Source organism: Ahaetulla prasina, chromosome 14 (assembly GCF_028640845.1).
Source record: "Ahaetulla prasina isolate Xishuangbanna chromosome 14, ASM2864084v1, whole genome shotgun sequence".
In the NCBI taxonomy this organism is placed as follows: domain Eukaryota; kingdom Metazoa; phylum Chordata; class Lepidosauria; order Squamata; family Colubridae; genus Ahaetulla; species Ahaetulla prasina.
The window spans coordinates 2,991,820-3,011,395 of record NC_080552.1 but is presented as its reverse complement, the minus strand read 5'-3'; the positions used below and the strand labels follow the sequence as shown (position 1 = coordinate 3,011,395).

At 51.7% G+C, this 19,576-nt stretch overlaps 1 protein-coding gene across 1 annotated transcript in view; it reads right to left on the bottom strand.

The window, feature by feature from the left end:
- The window catches only part of PRKCB (protein kinase C beta), a 272,893-nt gene extending 256,111 nt beyond the window's left edge, over positions 1-16,782 (bottom strand). Inside the window, exons 1-2 of the mRNA XM_058157171.1 lie at positions 16,461-16,782; positions 14,686-14,717 (exon numbers count right to left, since the gene is read on the bottom strand). Of these exons, the coding sequence (XP_058013154.1) occupies positions 14,686-14,717; positions 16,461-16,660 (232 nt within the window). The 5' untranslated portion in view covers positions 16,661-16,782. The remainder of the gene's footprint in view (positions 1-14,685; positions 14,718-16,460) is intronic.
- Between the last annotated feature and the right edge of the window lie 2,794 nt (positions 16,783-19,576).

Genomic DNA, 19,576 nt, shown 5'->3' with positions numbered 1-19,576 from the left:
AGAAGAGTCGGACCTAATAAAGGAGAATATTCATAGTTCAGGGTTGACGTGAGGCCTCCTTGGTGCTCTCTGCGCTTGCTTGTTTTTTTGCAGACATTTCATTACCCAAACTAGGTAACATCACCAGTGCTAGTGAGGAGTGCAGTTTGCGGTCAGTTATTAGTGCAGGGGTGTCAAACTTACAGCCCACGGGCCAGATGCATCACCTGCTGGCCCTGCCCCCACCCGGTTTAGCAAAGGGGGGGAAAGTCCCAATACGTCACGTGACGCTGCCGTGATGACACAAGTTTGACACCCCTGTTGTAGTGGCTTGCTTGTCAGTGTTGGTGGGGGTGGTCTTAAGAGATCCTTCTCAGAGATCCAACCAAAGAATCTAAGACCTCCCCCCACCAACACTAACAGGGCAATCCACTAGAAGGTAAATTGACTAGCACTGATGATGTTACCTAGTTTGGGTAATGAAACATCTGCAAGAAAACAAGCAAGCTCAGAGAGCACCAAGGAGCCCTCACAGTCAGCCCTGCCTTATGGGCTTCAGAAGAGTGGATTCTCATGAACTCTGAGGAAGGGTGAGTCAGGCCCTTATCCTGAATGGGAAGTTAGTCCTTGAAATAAGATAGTGAGGACTAAAGGAAAATGGGAAATCTCTAAAGCAGGGGTCTTCAACCTCGGCAACTTTAAGACTTGTGGACTTCAACTCCCAGAATTCCTCTGCCAGCTTTGCTGAGGAATTCTGGGAGTTGAAGTCCACAAGTCTTAAAGTTGCCAAGGCTGAAGACCCCTGCTCTAAAGAAGCTGTGGCAGATACACAGAGAGACACGTTCAGGGAAGAAGGATAGCCAAGGTGATCTCCAGAAATGGTGGGATTAGTGACAGGTTAAAGCTCAGAATGAGTTGAGGTTTGGGAGACACACCCCAAAAAACAAGGTGTTCTTGAGTAGGTTATTTTTTTGAAGCCCCCCAAAAGGTGTAGGAGCCCTATGGGGAGAAAGTGGGGCTTCACAGCAGCTTTGGCTGGTAGGTAGTCCAAATGGTCATTACATCCATGCATTCAAAGTCCCACGTCTTTGTTATGTGCATTGCTAGATGCTTTAAAAAGGGACGTGACTTTGGCCGAGCAGTTCTGACCAAAACCCTTTTTCAACACAGACACAGACACAGACACACACAAACACACACACACACACACACACACAGACAGACAGAGGAATGTCCCTGTTGAATCAGCAATAGCTGAGAATGAGAAGGAGGAACTTTGTAACTCCTATTTTCCATCTCAGAAATCTCCCGAGGTCTCTAGCTGGTCTTTCTTAGGGCACAGAGGAAAGGAGAGAAGAGAAGCGGAGGAAAGAGAAGGAGAGGCTCAGAGAGCACTTAGACGAATGCAGGTCTCCTGAAGGCAGATGGATTACATCCTCAGCCACTGAGGGAAGAGCTGACTGCCAGACTGCTCTCCAGAATCTCTGAGAAAAGAGGGGAGAGCAGCTCATGCTTAGAAGAAAGTGGGGGGGGGGAATCAGGCAGACTTGAGCAGTGGCTGAAGGAAATTGAACAGGGAGAAATCTGCAGTTCTTCATCTGGATAGGAAAAATATAAGGCCCAAGTCTAGGACGAGTGCAAGGGGGCTTGGCAGTCATGCATGTGAAAGGGATCCAGTTCAACATGAGCCAACAAGGAGGGGTGGGTGTGTGACTGCTCAAGAGGCAAAGGCTATGCTGGGGGCAGCACCAAAAGGAAAGCCTCCCCTTGGGAAGGGAGGCTAGAAGATTGGACAGCTCCCAGCACTGTTTTTACTCCACACTTGAAAGATGTTCAGCAATCTGTAACTACAATCACCCCAAACTCAAGGGGGGGAGGGGGAAACCCCCCTGGAGAAAGTCAAGAATGCAGAGAAGAGCAACTAAGACGGTTAAGGGCCTAAAGACTAAAACATATGAAAAACGGTTGCAGGAATTGGGTTTGGCCAGTCTAGAGAAAAGAAGGACCAGGGGAGACGTGATAGCAGTCTTCCAATATTTGAGGGACTACCACAAAGATGAGGAGGTCAACCTGTTTTCCAAAGCACCACAAAGCAAGATGATGAACCTCATGGTGCCCCTCCAGGGATCCACTTCTGATGAAAGCTCTTTGAGATGCTCATATGACTGTGCAGTGTTCTAATATCTCAGGGGCTGCCACAAAGAAGAGGGAGTTAAACTATTCTCCAAAGCACCTGAGGGCAGGAAAAGAAGCAATGGATGGAAACTAATCAAGGAGAGAAGCAACTTAGAACTAAGGAGAAACTTCTTAGGAGAACCTAAGAAACTTCTAAGGAGAACCATTAACCAGTGGAACTGCTTGCCTTCAGAAGCTGTGGGTCTCCATCATTGGAGGTCTTTAAGAAGTGATTGGACAACTCTTGGTCTGAAACGGGATAGGGCACGGGTGTCAAATCACATCACATGACATATTGTGATGTTTTTTTTGCCTTTGCAGAGTCAGGGTGGGCATGGCCTGTGTGAGATGCATCCAGCCCAAGGGCTGCCAGTTTGACACCCCTGGACAGGGTCTCCTGCTTGAGCAGAGAGTTGGGCTAGAAGACCTCCAAGGTCCTTCCAACTCTGTTATTCTGTTAAGAGCTTTTTGAGGGAACCAACATGGTGAGCAAAGGAGAAATGCAAAACACTGAATAGAGCCAAATAACTCAGAGGTGGGGGCCCATGGAGAGTTAGGACTCTCACACACTGAGAGATAAAATAAGGGCACCGGTGGCTTTTGGTGTCAATTAATTAGGGCTTGCAAAGTGGGTCAGTTTCTAAGAGCAATTGAGCTAAGCAGGTACAAGGCTAATTAGTGGCTCAGGTGTTTTAGTGAATACTTGGTCAGGTCTCCCCTCCAGAATGAGTTTCCCCTCCCCTGAGGTCTAAATGGCCCCCACCCTACTGGAGCCTTGGAGGGCCTTGAAGAACTGGCTCTTTGCCTTGACCTTTGCAAGCGCCTTTTCTTCTTTGCTCTGATCTGGGTCAATCATTTCTGTCATTTTATTCTTTGTTTTTTAAATGCTTTTAACAATTTCTAAATTGCTTGAAATTGTTGGGAGTCAGGTAGCATATGTACAATGGTGATGATGATGATGATGATGATGATGATGATGATTTATTTTATTTATTAATCGTATTTATATACCGCCCTATCTCCCGAAGGACTCAGGGTGGTTCACAGGCAAATAAAAACACATAAATACAAAGTAAAATAACAATTAAAAAACTTATTCTAAAAGGCCAAATGTTTAAAAATGTTAAAATGTTTAAAAACAATATAAAAAATAAAACCCATTTAAAACCCATAAATTTAAAATCTAATCCAGTCCTGCGCGAATGAATAAGTGTGTTTTAAGCTCGCGACGGAAGGTTCGGAGGTCCGGAAGTTGACAAAGTCCTGGGGGTAGTTCGTTCCAGAGGGTGGGAGCCCCCACAAAGAAGGCCCTTCCCCTGGGCGTCGCCAGACGACACTGCCTAGCTGACGGCACCCTGAGGAGTCCCTCTCTGTGAGAGCACACGGGTCGGTGAGAGGTATTCGGTAGCAGTAGGCAGTCCCGTAAATAACCCGGCCCTATGCCATGGAGCGCTTTAAAGGTGGTTACCAAGACCTTGAAGCGCACCCGGAAGGCCACAGGTAGCCAGTGCAGTCTGCGCAGGATAGGTGTCATACGGGAGCCACGAGGGGCTCCCTCTATCACCCGCGCAGCCGCATTCTGGACTAACTGCAGCCTCCGGATGCCCTTCAAGGGGAGCCCCATGTAGAGAGCGTTGCAGTAATCCAGGCGAGACGTCACGAGGGCGTGAGTGACCGTGCATAGGGCATCCCGGTCTAGAAAGGGGCGCAACTGGCGCACCAGGCGAACCTGGTAGAACGCTCTCCTGGAGACGGCCGTCAAATGATCTTCTAGAGACAGCCGTTCATCCAGGAGGATGCCCAAGTTGCGCACCCTCTCCATCGGGGCCAATGACTCGCCTCCAACAGTCAGCCGTGGACTCAGCTGACTGTACCGGGATGCCGGCATCCACAGCCACTCTGTCTTGGAGGGATTGAGCTTGAGCCTGTTTCTCCCCATCCAGACCCGTACGGCTTCCAGACACCGGGACAGCACTTCGATAGCTTCGTTGGGGTGGCCCGGTGTGGAAAAGTACAGCTGGGTGTCATCTGGTCATCTGGTACAGCTGGTACCTCACACGAAGCCACTGATGATCTCACCCAGCGGCTTCATATAGATGTTGAACAGAAGGGCGAGAGAATCGACCCTGCGGCACCCACAAGTGAGGCGCCCCGGAGCAGACCTCTGCCCCCCTGCCAACCCCGTCTGCGACCGACCGGAGAGATAGGAGGAGAACCACCGATAAACGGTGCCTCCCACTCCCAATCCCTCCAACCAGCGCAGCAGCATACCATGGTCGATGGTATCAAAAGCCGCTGAGAGGACCAGGGCAGAGGAACAACCCCTATCCCTGGCCCTCCAGAGATCATCCACCAACACGACCAAAGCCGTCTCCGTGCTGTAACCGGGCCAGAAACCGGACTGGAACCGGTCTAGATAGACAGTTTCATCCAGGTGTAAGGAAACTGATATGCCACCATACTCTCTACAACCTTCGCCGGGCGGGTTGGAGACCGGACGATAATTACCTAAAACAGCGGGTCAGGAAGGCTTCTTGAGGAGGGGCCTCACCACCGCCTCTTTCAAGGCGGCCGGAAAGACACCCTCCACCAAAGAAGCACTCGTAATCGCCTGGAGCCAGCCTCGTGTCACCTCCTGAGTGGCCAGCACCAGCCAGGAGGGGCACGGGTCCAGTAAACACGTGGTGGCATTCAACCTACCCAACAACCTGTCCATGTCCTCGGGAGCCACAGGGTCAAACTCATCCCAAACAATGTCACCAAGACCACCCTCAGACGTCTCACCTGAGTCACCGCAACTTTGGTCCAAACCGTCCCGAAGCTGAACGATTTTATCGTATAGATAACCGTTAAACTCCTCAGCACGTCCCTGCAACGGGTCATCCCACTCCCCCTAGTGAAGGAGGGAACGAGTCACCCGAAACAGGGCGGCTGGGCAGTTATCTGCCGACGCAATGAGGGAGGAGGCGTAGCAACACCTCGCTTCCCTCAATGCCACTAGGTAAGCCCTATTATAGGACTTCACTAGTGTCCAATCAGCCTCTGAACGGCTAGACCTCCAGGAACTCTCTAGGCGTCTTCTCCGGCGCTTCATCCCCCTCAGCTCCTCGGAGAACCAAGGAGCCGGTTGGGACCTGCGGCGGTCAGAGGTCAGAAAGGCGCAACTGGCGCACCAGGCGAACCTGGTAGAACGCTCTCCTGGAGACGGCCGTCAAATGATCTTCTAGAGACAGCCGTTCATCCAGGAGGATGCCCAAGTTGCGCACCCTCTCCATCGGGGCCAATGACTCGCCTCCAACAGTCAGCCGTGGACTCAGCTGACTGTACCGGGATGCCGGCATCCACAGCCACTCTGTCTTGGAGGGATTGAGCTTGAGCCTGTTTCTCCCCATCCAGACCCGTACGGCTTCCAGACACCGGGACAGCACTTCGATAGCTTCGTTGGGGTGGCCCGGTGTGGAAAAGTACAGCTGGGTGTCATCTGGTCATCTGGTACAGCTGGTACCTCACACCGAAGCCACTGATGATGTCACCCAGCGGCTTCATATAGATGTTGAACAGAAGGGGCGAGAGAATCGACCCCTGCGGCACCCCACAAGTGAGGCGCCTCGGAGCAGACCTCTGCCCCCCTGTCAACACCGTCTGCGACCGATCGGAGAGATAGGAGGAGAACCACCGATAAACGGTGCCTCCCACTCCCAATCCCTCCAACCAGCGCAGCAGCATACCATGGTCGATGGTATCAAAAGCCGCTGAGAGGACCAGGGCAGAGGAACAACCCCTATCCCTGGCCCTCCAGAGATCATCCACCAACACGACCAAAGCCGTCTCCGTGCTGTAACCGGGCCAGAAACCGGACTGGAACGGGTCTAGATAGACAGTTTCATCCAGGTGTAAGGGAAACTGATATGCCACCATACTCTCTACAACCTTCGCCGCGAAGCGAAGGTTGGAGACCGGACGATAATTACCTAAAACAGCCGGGTCCAGGGAAGGCTTCTTGAGGAGGGGCCTCACCACCGCCTCTTTCAAGGCGGCCGGAAAGACACCCTCCACCAAAGAAGCACTCGTAATCGCCTGGAGCCAGCCTCGTGTCACCTCCTGAGTGGCCAGCACCAGCCAGGAGGGGCACGGGTCCAGTAAACACGTGGTGGCATTCAACCTACCCAACAACCTGTCCATGTCCTCGGGAGCCACAGGGTCAAACTCATCCCAAACAATGTCACCAAGACCACCCTCAGACGTCTCACCTGAGTCACCGCAACTTTGGTCCAAACCGTCCCGAAGCTGAACGATTTTATCGTATAGATAACCGTTAAACTCCTCAGCACGTCCCTGCAACGGGTCATCCCACTCCCCCTAGTGAAGGAGGGAACGAGTCACCCGAAACAGGGCGGCTGGGCAGTTATCTGCCGACGCAATGAGGGAGGAGGCGTAGCAACACCTCGCTTCCCTCAATGCCACTAGGTAAGCCCTATTATAGGACTTCACTAGTGTCCAATCAGCCTCTGAACGGCTAGACCTCCAGGAACTCTCTAGGCGTCTTCTCCGGCGCTTCATCCCCCTCAGCTCCTCGGAGAACCAAGGAGCCGGTTGGGACCTGCGGCGGGTCAGAGGCCGCAAAGGCACGACACGGTCTAAGGCCCCCGCCGCGGCCCGTTCCCAGGCTGCAACAAGTTCCTCAGACGTGCCATGTGCCAGACCCTCAGGAAGTGGCCCAAGCTCCATCCGGAACCTCTCCGGGTCCATCAGGCACCTGGGACGGAACCAACGAATCGGCTCCGTCTCCCTGCGGTGTTGGATGGCAGTCAGAAAGTCCAGGCGAAGGAGAGAGTGATCTGACCATGACAAAGGTTCAATGACTATTTCCTTCAAGTCCAGATCTCTCGACCACTGACCAGAGATAAAAATCAGGTCCAGTGTACCACCCCCAGTGTGAGTAGGGCCATCAACTACTTGAGTCAGGTCCAAGGCCGTCATGGAAGCCGTGAACTCCCGAGCTGCTGTCAACGACGAGCCGGAAGATGGCAAGTTAAAGTCCCCCATGACTAAGAGTCTGGGGGTCTCAACCGCCACCCCAGCAAGCACCTCCAGGAGCTCGGGCAGGGCAGCTGTCACGCAGCAAGGAGCCAGGTACGCGACCAGCAAGCCCATCTGAAACCTATGACCCCATCTCACAAAGAGGGATTCACAACCGGCAATCTGAGGTACAGTGGTCTCCCTCGGCTCTAGACTCTCTCTAATCACAACCGCCACCCCTCCACCCCTACCCTGGGCCCTCGGTTGATGGAATGCTCGGAAACCCGGCGGGCACATTTGTACCAGGGGCACGCCCCCTTCTGCGCCCAACCAGGTCTCCGTAATGCCTATGATGATGGTGATGATGACAATGACGATGACAATGACGATGATATGAGAGCACCAACCCCAGATACAGCCAAAGCCTGAATTCACTGTCTGAGTTCCCACGATTAAGTGCAGCCAGAGAGTTTCTGCCTTGGGGATCACAGCCAAAGCCTTAGCAAGCTGGGTGAAGTAAGACAGCACCTTAACCCTTTGGGCAGAACATGTTGGATGAGCACTGCAATTGCTTCGATCCAGAGTTTTAGGGGTGTAGGAAGCTGAGCACCCTGCACCTAACTGCGATGCCCCTTCAGTGCCCAGACACAGCAGAGCAGACGTCCTCTTCCTGCTGCGTGGAGCTGCGCTGCATGAAAAATCCTGCCTCATTCGTGGTGGGCGGGAGAGGATCTTGCCAAGGAGATCTGTTTGGGTGGATTTCCCCCCTTCTCTTGGAAACCAACTGTGTCAAAAATTGAAGATGCTGCATATTAGCAAAGATGAGGCTGTCAAACTGCCAAGACCAATAAAATGAGCATTCGCGGAGAACTAACTAGCTAGTGAACTAGGTTCATTGAGGGTTTCTATTAGCCTGCCATCAAGATCTGGTGCTTTTCAGGACAATGAATTAAGGTGTTAGAAAAGGAACGGCACTTCCCTGAGGTCTAAGTGGCTGCCCAACCACTATCCCAGGGGTCTCCTCTTAGTCTACGCCTGCCGCTCTGTAGGAAAATTCAGCTACAGCCCAGAGGAAGAAGGAGTTACAGTGGTAAGATCTTCAGACCATGTGTCTCCTCCTCTTAGGGGGGCCATGGGATTCTCATCACTTGCAATGATCAGGACAGGTTTGGTTCTTGCAGAGGGGGCTAGGCAGACTTTGAGCCTTGAACAGCTTTCCTACTCTCTGCAACATTTCCCTATCCTGATCCAGTTCAAGAACCCACACGCTGCCTTTCCAGACAGCTGGCCTCTGGCTGACCTCCATCCTGCAATGATAGTCACTTCTTTGTCATGACCTACCATCATTCCACCCAAGGTTGACCTCAGTCTTGCTGGGACTATCAGTTGGCTTCTCAGTTGCTCAGTTATCTCTACAAAGACAGAAACTCTCTGGACATGAGCAATAACTTAGATCAACACTTACTTTGCCTATAACTTTAGACCAGTTCCTCCCCTGGCTAAGGAACTCTGGGAGTTGAAGTCCACAAGTCTTAAAGTTGTCAAGGTTGGAGACCCCTGCTTTAGACTGTGGTTATGACACCACTGTGCTACATACTCATTGAGGGTTATACCAGGTTGGTCTATGCGCTATGCGCTATGTGCTTAGAGCTCAAAGCATTTTTAGAGACCCCACACATCCACTTTAGGGTCTTTTCCTGTTGCTCCCCTCTGGGAGGAGGTTTCAAAGTATTTCTAGCAGGGCTACCAGTTTCTGGAACAGCTTTGTTCCCTATGTGCCATCCGTCTGGTAAACTCTCTCAAGATTCATTTCTCTCACCATGTACATGTATACATCCGGACTAGACTGTGTTGTTTCTCCGGGTCATATAATATATGTGGGTACATGCATAATTTTGTATTTATTTATTTATCTTGTCTTGTTTATGTAGTGTATATTAGAGGTGGAGACCCTTTGAGAGCTGTATGCAATGAAATTTCATTTTAATGAATGCCAATTAGTGTGCATTGAAAGTGACAATAAAATTAGTCTAAGTCTTGCGTGACCTCACAGAAGTGGGGCTGTGTGTTCTCTATCACAGAGTCTTGGTTCCCCTTGCGGTTCCAAGAAAGAAAAAATAGCCTAATGGCTTCACACAGTCCCATTCACTTCCTCCTCATCTCTTAAACAAAAACTGATCATATTCCTCCATTAGCAATAGCAATAGCACTTAAGACTTATATACCGCTTCATAGTGCTTTTTTACAGCCCTCTCTAAGCGGTTTACAGAGTCAGCCTCTTGCCCCCAACAATCTGGGTCCTCATTTTACCCACCTCGGAAGGACCGAAGGATGAGTCCACCTTGAGCCTGGTGGGATTTGAACTGCCAAATTGCAGGCAGCCAGCAGTCAACAGAAGTAGCCTGCAGTACTGCCCTCTAACAACTGAGCCACGGAGGCTTAAGAAAAATGACTGAGAATGCCTAGATCTCTCGGTCTGGGAGGGAGAGATCAGAATGGATCTGCACTAGAGAAGGAAGAACTGCACTGTTCAATTGCAGTTCTTTCTTGGAATGCCCAAAGCTCCCTTCCGATCTACCAACATTGATCAATAGACAAAGTGAACAATAACTGACCAACGCTGCTTGTTTCAAAAGACAATGCCAGAGATGTTCCTGCAGCACAAGAAACCAGCACTCTCTTCTCGCCAGAACCTTTGAAACCCACAACGTTCTGATATTGAGACAAGCACAGGATGCCTTGATCTTCACAAGGACTAGTTTTATGAATCATAGCAAACCAAATGGAGGAGTATTTTCTTCTGGTTTAGTATGTTGTGTGAAGCCAACCATTGTAGCGTCTAAACTATGGTTAATGGTTTCTTATTAAATATGAATGGTGGCATCAACAAACTATGGTTGGATGTGATATATAAAGCCAACCAATGTGTTTGGCTGGAAGATGGAAGGTCTGTGAACACCTGTCCCCTCTTCCAAAAACACACATGTCCTTCCTTTGCAACAGGTTAACCCCTCTACAACCAGCAGGCAGGAGTAACAGAAGGTCTGCATCTCCTTTGTTAACCCCCAATCCTGGCTAGATTCACCAAACATCTTGAGCTTGATCAGGTGAAGACCTAGCAGATGCCTTCACACAACATACCAAGTTTGGCTAACATTAAGTTCAGTTAGTCTTGTTATGGCTTTATATTGTGTTATTCCAGCTTATTTGGTTAGATCACAGTTTGATGTGTGATATGAACCCTAAAAATGAAAATGACAGTACTCAGGTTCAGCATATATGATTAGAGCCAATGTTTCTCCAAAAAGACACTAAAGAGGAACCACGTTGCTAAACCCTGATGCAGGAGAGACTTTAATGCTGCCTCCAAATGCACTGATTAACCCTCAAATCAAGCGTATATTAAAATTAAAATTAAAATATTATTATATTGGTACACACCCACCGTCAGCCTTAATAGCTCTAAAATGTGGACTGAAGCACCTTCACTTCTCCTGAAAGGAGAGCAAGGAATTAATTGGTTAGGAAGATATGTATGATTTGCCCACTTCCATCCAAACAGAGGAAAAGGGCCTTAAAGGAAGAAAAAGTTCAGAGGCAGAAAATGAGTTGTGGATCAAGAGGCAACGATCGGTTGATGTCACGGAATAACATACAAAATTCTGAAGAGGCAACAAAACAGCCACTACCACTCCAGTCCCATCTTTCTGCCTTTGCTGATTTAATGGGCAAGAAATGGGCAAGGGGTCTCGCGGGGGGAGAGGGGGGAAGCAGGAGTTTAGAGCAGGGGTCTCCAACTTTGGCAACTTTAAGACCTATGGACTTCAGCTCCCAGAATTCCTCAGCCAGTTTTGCTGGCTGAGGAATTCTGGGAGTTGAGGTCCACAGGTCTTAAAGTTGCCAAGGTTGGAGACTCCTGGTTTAGAGAACCAAGCACCGCAGAGCAGCTAAAAAAAAAGAGGGAACCGAGGAAGGCCATTTAGACATCTGGCAAAGAAGCCTTCTCAAGTGCCTAAACATGTGAAGAGTTTGCTGCTGATTCTGGGCTTTCACTGTTCTAACCATCTGTAGATTTTTCTCTGCTCCTGAGAAGGAAGAAAAGCCTCAGCAAACAAGCCACAGCAGCAGCATGTTTTAAGTTCCAGATCAATGTCTAATTGAATGCCTATCAATTCTACTTTATGGCCAACCATGAATGCCGCACCAAAAGAGCGCTAAGAAAGAAAGACAGCTAGAAACACAACAGCCCCAATCATGACAGCTGTTGCTAAGACAGGCCAAAGAGGCCTGGCCCAGGACTGCTTCCCATCTCTTCTAAGCCTCTGCCAGGTAGCCTTGGCTACAAGTGGCAGAGGTGGGGAAGCCAGATTGAGGTTCAGTCCCAAGGGAGCCTCCAGATCTGTCATGGGCCTGGAACTGCAGGACTTGACCAGACCTCCATGTTCTGAGGCGACAACTGGAGGACTCGGAGGTGCAGAAACCGGAAAGGGCAGTTTTATTTTATAGCTTTAGCCTTCCCTTCCCAAGTGCTGGAAACCAGATCTCCATTATTAAAATTTCTCCAGATCTCCATTATTAAAATTTCTAGTTCCAGGGGCCATCGAATCCCAAGACAACCCTGCAAGAATTACCTCTTTTGCACTGCAAATCCCAAAGGTGTATCTGAGAGCGTCACCTGTAATTAATTTTCTGGCTCTCCTAATCAATACCACCAAGACCTCAGAGCCTGCAGCTCTTTCTGAAGCGAAGGCACTTTTGATCAGTTCACCAACTGCTGTTCATCAGAAATCCCCTCCTATCAAGACTGGCCATGGGTCCCCTCCCCCTTCTCTGAGATGCCTCAGGGTGGACCTTCTGGCCAAAGAGGGTTTGAATGGGAGATGCTCTGGGTGCTCTTCTGCTCAGCCAACACATTCAAGGCCTCCATGTGCTGGGGAAGAGCCTTCTCAAACGAGGGACTCCTCCTGGCCTGCTGGAGACCATCAACGGCTACAGGAAAAGGCAAAATCCCATGTGAGCATCTGTGTGCGCACAAGCGTGCACAGACATACACTGAGAGCTACCAGCCTATTTTCTCCCCCCTTGGGCCTAACGATTGGATCTACCTGCCCAACGACAGTAGAAAATGATGCCCGTTCTTTCTCTCTGTTTCGAAGCCACCCACCACCCGCATCTTCCACTCTTGATGGTGGGACTGGATAATCAAAGCAATCCAGAACAAGGAAGCCCTAAAAAAAGGTAGGAACAAGGCTGTGCAAACCAAGGGGGCCCATCTCTAATGTGAGAATACATGTCAGATCCGTTCCGTTCTCAAGATGTCCCTTTTCTTCTCAAGCATCCTCGGAATTAAGCTACTCCAACACAATGACCCTTTCAGGTCCTTGAGGATAGCATGAAATCCAGCTGTGGAGCATCTTAAATACACTCAGTTTTGTACACACATCTCGTGAACACTTTGGCTGCATTAACATAGCTTGAGTAATACAATCTGGACTCCTCAGCGGAAAAGCACCCGAGGAAGAGCTCCTGACGGGAAAGCAACCCGATGTTTACTATCCAATTGCAACAGCATCTTGGCTTCCTTCATCCTACAAGTAAACTGATCCTGGCAATGGAGGAATCCTATCAAGAAATTAAAATCTTCTGTAAGCTAAATCCTGCATTTATGATGATCTCAGTGAATCAGCTTGCCTCCCGGAGTTGTGGGTGCTCCATCATTGGAGATTTCAAGAAGAGCCTGGATAGCCATTTTTCTGGAATGGTGTAGGGCAGTCTTTCTCAACCTTGGAGATGTGTGGACTTCAATTCCCAAAATTGAAGCTATGTTGGCTGGGGAATTCTGGCAGTTGAAGTCCATAAACTTTCCAAGCTCATAAACTTTCCAAGATTGAGAAACACTGGCGTAGGATCTTCTGCTTGAGCAGGGGGTTGGACTAGAAGACCTCCAAGGTCCCTTCCAGTCCTAGGGTTCTACCTTTCTATGTTTCCTTCAAAGGAACTCAGCAAAATGGGTACAGTACAAACTCAGATGCTATCTATCATCCTAACTCGGTTGACCTTTCTTTGACCTGTTGCATTCAATCCATCATGGGGGGCGGGCAGGTTTCCCTGGGTTAATACTGTAGAGGAAAGAAGGTTCACATCAACGTCCACCATGACATTCCTGGCACCAAGAATCCCCCTTGCGTGAAATTCCACCCCTTTCACCTTCTTTGCACAAGAGAAACCGCGGGAAACCCCACCATTTTTCCCTTCAACAGCATATTTTACCTCCCAGCCAAACAGCTTTCAGAACTGGCTAACAGAATAAAATATTCACATTATACACAAACAAATCAGAGCAGTGGTCAAAAAAGAAAAGAAGAGAAAAGAAAAGAACCCCAGCCTCAAAAGACGTAAACAAGGTTACAAATCAGTCCGGCATGTTATTAAAACAAGAGGAGTTTTGTAATTTCATATTTCAAACACGAACATGATTTAAATTATAGCAGGATCCCAGATGGGCCTCTCAGGTTGCATCCTTCTCTGTATAGAAAAGTGCTGAGCATCCCCAGGAAAGTGGGGTGGGTGACACAACCAATTCACCAGCCCCCAAAGCCTTGCCTACAAGTGCAAAGGATTCCCCCCCACTCTCTCCACTATGCCTGGACCACCTCTCTCTCTCTCTCTCTCTCTCAAAGCAGAGCAAACCATCCATTTCTCCTCAAAGAAGCCAGCCAGGATGAGGAGCAACTCCTTGGGGCAGGCTGCCTCCTCCCCCACCCCCACCTTCTGCCCCCAGATGACTGACAGAAAGACAGAGGAAGCAGGGGGGAGGAGGGAGCACCTCAATTGAGCCTCACCGTTGCTTCTTCCGCTTCCCCTTCAGCCTCACCAGCCACCCCCACATCCTGGATGCTGACAGGGGGGCCGTCCACTGCTGCTCAGAGGCTAGGCAGCTGGGGAGGGAGGGAGGGAGGAAGGGAGGGGAAGGGGCTGCCTTTCTGAGTTTCCTCCCAGTTCTCCAGCACCCATGGGGTGAAAGTGCTCCCTTCCCGAGTGGAAGAAGGAGCAGCTCGGCCGGAAGAGGGAGGCCCTCCGTGCTCGGCCTGCCAGAGGCCAAATAAAGAGATGCTAAGCCCTTCAACTGAAGCGCGAGAGCTGCTTGCAGGCAATGTGGGCTGCGGAGACGGGAACTCGCTTGGAGTCTCTCGTGGGCAGCATTCAGGCTTACAAAATACCCCCACCCGGAGAACCTCTTCTTCTTGCCACAGGATCCCATTGGACAAGCAACCCAGTTGGCCAGGAGAAGCCCCAGGTGGTAGAGACCCACTAAGCCAGCCACAACCAGACCTCAGCATGTGGCAGGATGCAGGCCTCACTCCTGAAAGCCACCCTTTCTTTGCTTTCAAAACGAGGCGGCCTTTATGGCTAGGCTGCATCCAGAGGACGAAGTCCTGCATGCCGACAGGTTCTGAGCCCTCCATGGGATTTGCACACGACCAAAAGACACATCTCGAGCCTGTAACTCACCCTGACACTGGAAGCCTTGCTTTCCAAATCCCCTGCGAAGGAAAAAGATAGAACACCGCATTAGAATTCATTCACGTGACAACATGCTCCTCTTTAATGTGGTTTCCAAAACAAACAAAAAAAGCCAAAACCCACATTTCATTGAACAAGGAGGACTGAGCTAGATTTTAAATTTATGGGTTTTAATTGGGTTTTATTTGTATGTTTTAATTAACGGGTTTTTTGAATAAGTTTTTTAATGGTTTTTATACTGTATTTATGTGTTTTTAAGTGCCTGTAAACCGCCCTGAGTCCTTCGGGAGATAGGGCGGTATATAAATATGATTAAATAAATAAATAAATAAATAAATAAATAAGATGACAACCAGAGGAAGAGCTCACAAAGGTGGCCTTGAGTCCCTCCGCAAAAGGTCCAGACTCCAGAGGCAGCTGTTGTGCTGGACAATGGCAGCCTTCCCCAACTTGGAGCCCCACAGCTGTGTTGGACTCCAACTGCCTAAGTTCCATCCGGCTGACCCAACTGGCTGAGACGCACAGCGGTACTTTGGAAGGCCGGAAATGGACCAGAGCAAGGCAGCCACCACAGAGAAGAGGAACCAGGAGGCATCCGTTGGTTCCTCCTGAGTAGGAGCTAATAGGGGACAGACATAGAGAACTGGGGGCAGGGGGGGGGCTGAGAAGTCACCATTGTAAACCTCTCCCACGATCCTTGTAAAGAAGGGGGAACTTAGCGGACTTCAGCATGGTCCAGCATAGAATATATTTTAAATCAACACTTGGCTGTGGGAATCACTGGTTCTGCACTGGTCAAGAGTTCCTGTGACAAGTATGCATATTTAGCACATGCTGGGGAGACCTGGGGAGTTATGTTTGCCTTATCTTTTTCCCCCAAAATTGCAGGTGATGGTAAGCTATGGCAATTCGACAGAGGCTTCAAGAACAGATATTCTTACATGTCTCCCTCTTGCCTCTCTCCCTTCCCCCTCCTCCCACCTGCGGTGAGTTTTCTCCATTATGCTAAGATCCCTGTTCCGTTGGGGGGCTAATGATCTTCAGGGCCAGCACAGAGGGCCATTTTCCCCTCCGGAAGCAGCTAGCTTGGCCCAAGAGGCTGCGGGGAAGTTTCAAACGCAGCTGGGTCTCCGGTTGTGGGAATCCAACCGTTGGCTGAAGGTGGGCATCACGCTTGGCCACCATACCTCCGTTTGGCCCCTCCTGTAGCTTATGGGACCGCAGCGCTTCTGACTTCCACCCCTTGCATTGAGACTCCCAGGACAAGCCGCCCCCTCCCCATACCGGGGAAAAAGTTGCAGGGCCACGGAGCTGTCAATGGGACAGGGCCTCCCTGGAGCAGCTCTCCATCCCGCTCAATCCTCCTTTCAGCCCGGCCATCAGGCGCGAGCTGGCCGCGGAGAATGGAACATGTAGCCCATAGGCTCCAGGTTGGGGGAAAGCCCGGCAGGGCGAAGGCAGCTAAGTGGGAAGGCGGGTCAGATCTCGGGAAGTGGGGAGGGGGCGACGGCGGTGGGGGGCGCGGGTGGACCGATCAGCCGGCCTGAGAAGCGGGCAGTGATAGTTGCCCTCTTGGCCAGGAGGGCGAGGGGGCGAGGCGGCGGGGGGGAGGCGGGGGCCAAGGGCGCAGAGCAGGAGGAGGGGGGGGCATTGAGCCAAAAGGCGACGCCGGCGCCGAAGCCCTCCGACCGGCCGCGGGTCCGGAGAGCAAGCGAGCGAGCGAGCGAGCGTCCCCCCCCACACGCCCCCGGCGGGCTCCTCACCAGATGAAGTCGGTGCAGTGGCTGCAGAAGGTGGGCTGCTTGAAGAAGCGGGCGGTGAACTTGTGGTTCTTGACCTCGTGCACGTTCTTCTGGCGAAGGGCGCCTTTGCGGGCGAAGCGGACGTGGCTCTCCTCGCCCTCCGGCCCGGGGACAGCCGGGGGCTCCGTGGCCGCCGCCGCCGCCGCCTCCGGTTCGGCCATGCTGCCGCTCCTGCCGCCGCCGCCGCCGCTGCCGCTGCACGGGTGCCGCCGGGCTGCCTGGCGCGGCCGCCGCTCCGCCCGCTGGTGCTGAAGCTGCGGCGGCGACACCTCTGGCCGCCACTGGGCAGAGGCAGCGCCGAGCCTCTGGCGCCCGCCCCCCCCCGCCCCGCCCCGCCCCGCGGCCCCCCTCCCTCCGCGTCTTCCGGCGCCCTCGCGCGGCCCCGGGCCCCCAGGGCCACTGAACGCGCGTGGCCCCCGGGACCGCCCCCCCCCCCTTCAGCATCCCGAATGGAAGGAAAGGCTGCAAGAAGGCGACTTGGAGAGAGAGAGACCCCGGAGAAATCCGCAGAAGGGAGAGGAGGAAAAGTCTGGGTTCCGGTGGCCCCTGCAGGAATGGTGCCCTTAATGCTTTCCATTCGGGGGCCCTTCCCATCGGTCCCTTTGGGGTGCCCAATCTGTGTGGCACAGGAAGCACCCGGAGCTGCATTCTGGCTGGGTTTGCATTTGATCCTGCATGGAGATGATCTGGAACTCAGGACCCAGAGTCCAGGTACTGTGTGAATGCACCAGGAGAATAAGGCCCGGTCAGAGCCCCACTGTGGGACCCAAGGAAATGATGGATGTGGCCAAAAAGGCAAGATGGCAGCCACAAGATTGTAATCAAATGACCACCTGGTTTTGATGTGCATCACACATAATTTGGTTTCTTCATCCTGTGGAGCCCCGGATCCAGGGGCCACAGGGCCCGTCTCTCTTGCAGGTGGGTCTCCAGAAGCCTCTGCCAGCCACCCACTAAAGGGAAACCAGAATAGCTGTTCAAAGGGGACAGCCAGATCAGCCCTGGAAGTGTTTCTCAACCAGGGCTGGACTCTCCGGCCCATCAATCACAGCCAGAGCCTCTGACGTCTGGCAGCAGAAAGGCTGCATTTCAGCAACAGCTTTTTTGCTTTGCTTTTTCCCCCTCCTTGCTAAAGAGGGGTGGGAGGGTGCACCAAAGACCTCCCGAAGGGGGCTGTGGCCACCAGTCAGCAGGCAACCTCCTCTTCCGGCCCAGAGGCTGAGCTGCTGCCCCCAATCCTGCTGTCAAGAGTCGGAGCTAAACCTCTCTCTAGGACTCAGGAACAGAAAAGAAGGCCAGGCACCCACATCTCAGGCCTCCCCTATCTTGCCTTCTTGGCTTTGCCCATAGATGGTGGGCCAGGGCCTCCTCCCCACCAGGCCCCATGGCTGAGCAGAGGTGGAGTTTTTTCTTCCCTCCAGACTGAGACCACGTTGGCCAGCCCAGGTGGAGGACCAGCATCTCAGCAATTAGGGATGCTGCACAACATCAACAAACCAAATTCATTGTTCTATAAGTGTCTCTCTCCCTCTCCCCTCTCTGTCCCCCTCTCTCTCCTTCCTCTCTCTCTCTCTCTCTCCCCTCCCTCCCTCTCCCTCTCTCTCTTCCTCCCTCCCTCTCTTCCTCCCTCCCTCTCTGTCTCCCTCTCCCCACTCTGTCCTCCTCTCTCTCCTTCCTCTCTCTCTCTCCCCTCCCTCCCTTCCTCTCCTTCTCTCTCTTCCTCCCTCCCTCTCTGTCTCCCTCTCCCCACTCTGTCCCCCTCTCTCTCCTTCCTCTCTCTCTCTCCCTCTCTCCTTCCTCTCTCTCTCTCTCTCTTCCTTCCTCTCTCTCTCTTCCTCCTCCCTCTCTCCCTCTCCCTCTCTGTCCCCCTCTCTCTCCTTCCTCTCTCTCTTTCTCTCCCTCTCCCTCCCTCTCTCTATCTCCCCTCCCTCCCTTCCTCTCCCTCTCTCTCTTTCTCCCTCCCTTTCTGTCTCCCTCTCCTTTCTCCCTCCCTCCCTCTCCCCTCCCTCTCCCTCTCTCTCTTCTTCTCCCTTGTCTCTCTGTCTCCTCTCCTCTCTCCCTCCCTCTCCCCCCCCATCTTTCTCTCCCTCTCCTTAGCTTCCAAATAACAGATTGTTGAAAAATGTATTTCTATAGTGCAGCAGTACAAAATACTTTCCAAATATAAGTTTGGGTATTTTTTATTGTTTAAGAGTGAGGGCCGTGGCAGAACAGAAAAGCTCCACCAGTCAGGAGCACCTGAGATCCTTCTGAGATACCCCCCCGGGGGGGGGAGGGGAAGTAGGCTGAGAAACTCATCTTGGCTTTCCTCCAAAATAGAGTGCCAGCTTCCTTCCTCCCCCTCCCCCTTCTCTGGTGGCCTTGCAAATGGCTCCCCTTCTGTCTCTTCACCTGTTAAACGGGCACTAGTGTGGCTTCTTTACCAATATAGATCTTGATAAACTTTGTAGATTAAAAATAAGTAGAGTGGAAATTAATATAAATGATAATCGGTGGTAGTCATTAGTGCTTCCACAACGGGCGTGCCAGTTCAATTTGTCTAACGGAGGTGGCATCTGGACCGGCGCGCGATAATGAGGGAATCATTTCGCCAGCAAATCTCCTGTGTTACGATGGGCTGATGCGTGAATGAATGAACCCTCCAAGTGGGCAATGAATCTCTCCTGGCTTTTCCAACGGTCGGCAACATACGTGCATCTGTCCAAGAATCAAACATCTGGACTTCACAGAAGGCAGCGTTGTTGCTGAGGCTCTGCTGTAGCGCAAACTGAGCCTCCGTCTTCAGAGACGAGGCCTGGATTTTTAGGGGGTGCATGAAGGGAAGGCACCCAGAGGTTCCCAGAGATTTATGGGTTTTCTTGGTAACACTGGAAGAAAACACTACAGGCGCAACTAGTGCAGCTCTTCTTAATGGCAACGACACACTGCAAAAGGTGAAGGGGCTCCTGTTTTGCTCCTCTTTGCCAACCAATCTGGGGCTGGAGAGGGGGGGCAGTTGGGAGGGGGGCAGTGGGGAGGGAGGGGGGGGAGGCCTTTGAAAAATCCCAAATTCTGCAAAAACCAAATGAGGGCTTCCT